At 54.5% G+C, this 5,673-nt stretch overlaps 1 protein-coding gene across 1 annotated transcript in view; it reads right to left on the bottom strand.

The window, feature by feature from the left end:
• Window positions 1-162: 162 nt before the first annotated feature.
• The window catches only part of GLCE (glucuronic acid epimerase), a 6,269-nt gene continuing 758 nt past the window's right edge, over window positions 163-5,673 (bottom strand). Inside the window, exons 2-3 of the mRNA XM_005424295.2 lie at window positions 4,503-4,751; window positions 163-3,810 (exon numbers count right to left, since the gene is read on the bottom strand). Coding sequence (XP_005424352.1) covers window positions 2,786-3,810; window positions 4,503-4,751 — 1,274 coding nt within the window. The 3' untranslated portion in view covers window positions 163-2,785. The remainder of the gene's footprint in view (window positions 3,811-4,502; window positions 4,752-5,673) is intronic.

The following is a 5,673-nucleotide window of genomic DNA, read 5'->3' as shown; positions in this document are numbered from 1 at the left end:
AACCATTAATTAATGTGAAAAATCCACATTTTCCCACTTTTCCAGAAGAAAACCTCCTTAAAACCATGACACCTCAAAGCCACTACAGGAAAAAAAAACTTGGAATACATCTGGAAAATAAAATACTTGGAAAATCCCCAAATAAGGAAAACATCCCAAGGGTTTTTTTTTTTTTTCTTAAGATAAAAAAATTTATTTCCCAGTCTTAGAAAGCTTTCCAAGCATTCCCAATGTCCCATAGAAACGTAGGAGAACCTCTTCCCGCCAAAAATTCCGGAGGGGCGGAATACAAAACTATCCTGTGCACATTGTGCTTAAAGGAGCGCCCTGCCCGGAGCATCCTGTAAACAAATTATTGCATATTTTCCATCGGGATCCTCGGGAAAATCCCGGGAAATCCAACAAAATCCCAGCCAAGCCACGCCCGGGGAGGAGGAGAACGGGAATGAGCGGCTTCCAGGGAATGCCCGGATCCCAGGGAATGCCAGATCCCAGGGAATGTCGGATCCCAGGGAATGTCGGATCCCAGGGAATTCCTGGATCCCAGGGAATTCCCGGATCCTGGGGGGGGTTGTGCTTGTGCTGTTGGGGTGGGGGAGCCAAGGAGAGGGGATCCCATGGGAAGAGCCAATGGATCTCTGGGTGAAAATCTGGGATCGGAGCTGATCCTGGTCCCAAAGATCTCTGGGAGTTTGAAGGTGGAAATGAACAAAGAAATCCTAAACTGGAATGAATTCCAAGAAGTTCTGGGATCAGCTCCATGGCCAAGGGTCCTCTTCCAATGCACAATGGAATTTAAGGAGTATCAGGAATTCTCCGTGGATTCTCCATGGAATTGCAGCCTCTAGTGGGGATTCCTGGAAGCTCCACCTGTGCTAAGGCCAGCAGAAGGTGATGGAAAGACAGGAGGCACAACCTTGGAATGCCCATCCCAAACTTCCAGCAGCATCCATGGAGGAAAAAATCCTATGGGAAGAGCCAATGGATCTTGGGGAAAATCTGGGATCAAAGCTGATCTTGGTCCCAAAGATCTTTGGGAGCTGGAAGATGAAAAATGAAGAAAAAGACCCCAAACTGGAATGAATTCCATGAAGTTTTGGGCACTGCCGGCATGGTCAAGGATCCTCTTCCAATGCACAACGGAATTTAAGGAATACCAGGAATATCCCCATGGATTCTCCATGGATTCACAGCCTCTGGGGATTCCTGGAAGCTCCACCTGTCTAAGGCCACCAGAAGGTGGTGGAAGGACAAGAGGTGGAACAGGAGGGAAACCTTGGAATGCCCCCCATCCTGCGCTTCCAGAGTGGAAAAATCGGTCACGCTCCAACCCCACCATCGGCACCAATTCCCAAAAAACCCAACCAAGAGGAATTCCAGCCTCTGTAAGGCACCAACACCATCCCGGAGCAGCACCCAAGGAGGCTCTCTGGGTTTTCCAGCTGGGAAAACAATGGAAGGAACGTGCAGGGGGAGGATGGAGCGGATTTTTGAGAAGGAATCCCAAGTTTGGGGTGGGTTTGTGTCCATTGGGTTTCCATGGGCATGGAAAAAATTCCCCTCTGCTACCTTTGGTACTGGAATTTCTCCTCTGCCATCCATCGGATGGATGGATCCAACCAGAGCGCGCGGATTAAAGCCGGGAAGAAGTCGCTCCAAGATTGGTGAGAAATGAAGGAAAAGCCTCAAAAAAATGAAAGCAATAAAAAGATGGAGATGGGTGTTGTCCTTGTGCCCGGGATTTTGGGATTGGGATCAGCTCCACCATGGAATGGGAGCAGTGGGAATTCCCACAGTCCATCCAGGAGTTCAGGATCAGGCAGCTGGTGGGATCATGGAATCATGGAATGGTTGGGTGGGAAGGACCTTAAAGCTCATCCCATTCGATGGGGACCTTCCACTGTCCCAGGCTGCTCCAAGCTGGCCTTGGACATTCCAGGGATCCAGAGGCAGCCACAGCTTCTCTGGGAATTCCAGCCCAGGAAGAGCTGGAAAAACCTCTGGGATGGAACTGTTAAAATGCTGCATGGGCAGCAGCAGGAGAAAAATGAAAATTCCCGAATTCTTGCATTTCCCAAGGAACTCTGGACGAGCTCCACGTCCCACTCAGCAATTCCTGAAAACGCCCCCAAAGCTCTGAGGAACCTCCCAGATGGAATTCCAAAATCCCAAAGGAAACACAGAGCTCCAGGAAAAAGGATCCCAGCTCCGGGGGGACACCAGGATAAGGGATCCCGGCTCCGAGGGGACACTGGTGACAGGGACAAGGATGCCAGCTGCAGGGGGACACGGGTGCTGGTGGCCCGGGGCTGTGTGCTCCAGGCTCCCAATTGTGCTTCCATGATGCCGGGCACGTGTTTTCCATGAAGAAACCCTCCAGCTCCAGGATCTCCAGGCAGAGAACTGGCAAAAAATTCCAACTGCAGATTTTTCATCCCGAAAAAGCGAATCCCTAGGAAAAACCCCCCCACTTTAAAGCCACGCTTTGCACTCCCAGGCTCTGAGTGATTCCCGTGGACGGCGCTCATCCCACGGGAGCTGCTCCAACACGGACACAAAACCCCGGTTTAAGAGGCCCTGGATGAGCTCTCCAGGCAGCGACCGCGCTTCCAAGACTTCTATGGCTTCTGCAAACGTTTTCCTTGGAAAAGGAAAAACCAATCCCAACAAAACCCAACCTCAACGCGGGAGAGAGCGTCCCGATCCCAAACCCTCCCCGGAGCAGTTTTAAGGCCCGCAATTTTGGGAAGGACCCGTCGGAACCGCGGGAGGGACGGGGAGGAGCTCAGTTGTGCTTGGCCCGCCCTCCCCGCAGGTAACTCTTCCACCTCTTGACGAACTCCCTGAAGACGGGCGCGTCGTCGATGGAGCCCAGCAGCTGCAGCTGGTTGATGTGCGTGGTGTGGTAGTCCCAGCGCGCCAGGTTGGGCGCCGTGCCCAGCATGAAGTGCCGCAGGTCGTAGATGGTGCCCGAGCCGGTGTCGAAGAGCGGCAGCATGGCCTTGAGCGACTCCATGCCGCGCTCGTAGAGCAGCCGCGCCTCCTTGCCCAGCTTCTCCCCGGCCGTCTCCTTCAGGTCGTAGAGGCCGATCAAGGAGTACATGAAGCCGTTGAGCACGAAGGAGCTGGGCGTGGTGGGGTACTCCTCGTACCAGTCGTGCCGGTTCATGAACACCGCCTTGACCCCGCGCTGCTCCGCCGGCAGCTTGAAGGGCGCCGTGGCCCGGAGCGCCGCGCCCAGGAACGCCGGCTCCTTGGTCAGCTGGTAGGCCCTGACCAGCGTGGACATGGCCTGGCCCTGCGCCATGGCCGAGTACCAGCCCGGATCCAGGGATTTGAAGCCTTCTCCCAGCTTCCTGGTGACCATGATGGGCCAGCCGCCGCGCTCGTCCTGGTTGCGCAGCAGCCAGCGGCTGGCGGCGAAGAAGGCGGCCATGTGGGCGGTGGCCGAGATGGTGACGTTGTCCAGGAAGCCGCGGCCCTTGGCCACCAAGCGCAGCACCCTCTTGGGCATGATCTTGGTTTGCTTCACCGCCTTGGTGTTGGAGAGCCCCACGCCCTTGCGAAGATCGGTCAGCAGGTCCCGGGTGAGCGTGCTCCAGCTGCTGCGCGCTCCGATGCCGTAGAAGATGTCCCTGTCCCTGAGGGCGATGAGCTGCGTGCTGGACACGTAGTGCACGGTGAAGAGCTGGTTCCTCTCCGTGGTCTCCAGCACCACGGACACGCTGCCGTTGCTCAGCAGCTTCAGGTCGAAGGAGATGATGAAATCCCGGCCGTTGTTGAGCTCCAGGGAGACGCCCTCGGAGCTTTCTGCAAAAGCAACCCCGGAAAAATCTCGCTCAGCATGGAAAGATTCCCGTTTCCAAAGGGTTGGAGCGGATTCCAGAGGCCAGCCCCGCTCCCAGGAGGGATTCCAAAGCTTTTAGAGCAGCCCTTCAATAATTCAGCGTTTCTGGGCTGTTTCACCTGATTGGATTGGGAATGAAGGATAAGGAATGAAAAGGATGGGAAGTGAAGGACTGGGAATGGAGGACTGGGAACGGAGGATAAGGAACGAAAAGGATGGGGAATGGAGGACTGGGAATGGAGGAAAAGGAACAAAAAGGATGGGGAATGAAGGACAAGGAATGAAAACAATGGGGAATGAAGAACTGGGAAGAAAGGACTGGGAATGAAGGATTGGGAACTCCAGATTGGGAAGAAAAAGGATGCAGGAGAAAAAGGATGCAGAGTGAAAAGGATGAAGAGTGAAAAGAACAGGAAATGAAGCATAAGGAATGAAAAGGATTGGGAACGAAGGACTGGGAACGAAGGACTGGAATCAAGGATTGGGAATGAAGAACTAGAAATTAAAAGCATAGGGAACAAAGGATTGGCAATGAAGGATTGGGAATGAAGGACTGGGAATGAAGGGATGGGAACAAAGGCCAAACAAAACCCCAGCACCCAACAATTCCCACTCCCTGCTCCACCCACCACCCGCCGGAATTCCCACCACCCACCTGGGCAGGAGAACTGCTTGACCCCGGTGAGCCGGGTCTTGTCCCAGACGGTGTGGCGGGAGCAGCCCTTGGGCACGGTCCATTCCCCGTTCCCATTCCCGTTCCCGTTCCCATCCCCGGCCGTCTCGTACACCTCCACGTGCGGCGGCTTCTCCGTCAGGTTCTTGCTGTAGTGGCTCAGCCCGTACTGGGCGATCTGGATGGGGTAGAAGTAGCCCTGAGGGCCCCACTGCGTGGAGAGAGGAACTCCTGCCCGGAAAAAAACATGGAAAAAGCGTTGGAATGAGGGGAAAAGTCCTCCTCTGCACTCCGAAATTCCAGGAGCTCCACCAATGCAGTTGGAGGTTGGAGGGAAGTCCTGGGGAAGGAGAAGGTTGGGCCCTTTCCCAATAAAATCCATAATGCTGTGGTTTTAGCTGGCAGAGAAATCCCTGGCGTGGACTTCACAACTTTCATGGAATTGTGGAATGGGCTGGGTGCAAGGGAATGTCAATCCCACCCCATTCCACCCCTACCAAGGGTAGGGCTGCTTCCACAATCCCAGCGTGCTTCAGGCTGGCCTTGGACATTCTTGGGATCCAGGGTCAGCCACAGCTTCTCTGGGAATTCCAGCCCAGCCACCAATTCCTTCCCAATCTCCCATCCATCCCTGCCCTCTGGCACAGGGAGCCATTCCCTGCGTCCTGTCCCTCCTAACTCATCCTTGATGATCCCAAGGCCGGAGGTACCACCACTAAACCCCGTTCCCACATTCCCAGCACCAAATCCAGGTCACTTCATGCTTCCAGCACATTTTATGGAGCACTTTTAGGATATTTTCAGGCTCATCCCAATCCCAAAAATTCCGAGGAATCCCCTGCCTCCCACCTTCCACACCGCTGATGCACTTGACCCTCTCATGGACTTTGCTGGTGCCACCTCCATTCCCACCAGAACATCTTTGTCCCTTCGCACTTCCAGGAGATTTTAAGGATCCTCCCAACCCCAAAACTTCCCAGGAATCCCCAGTCCCTCACCCTGCACACCGCTGATGCACTTGGCCCTGTCACCACCTCCATTCCCACATTCCCACCAGAACATCCAGGTCCCTTCGCACTTCCAGCACATTTCACGGAGCACTTCCAGGAGATTTTAGGGCTCATCCCAACCCCAGAAATTCCCCATGGGGCAT

Source organism: Geospiza fortis, unplaced genomic scaffold (genome assembly GCF_000277835.1).
Source record: "Geospiza fortis unplaced genomic scaffold, GeoFor_1.0 scaffold2, whole genome shotgun sequence".
Lineage (NCBI taxonomy): Eukaryota > Metazoa > Chordata > Aves > Passeriformes > Thraupidae > Geospiza > Geospiza fortis.
Note: the sequence above shows the minus strand (reverse complement) of the source record. Positions and strands in the feature narration are given on the sequence as shown.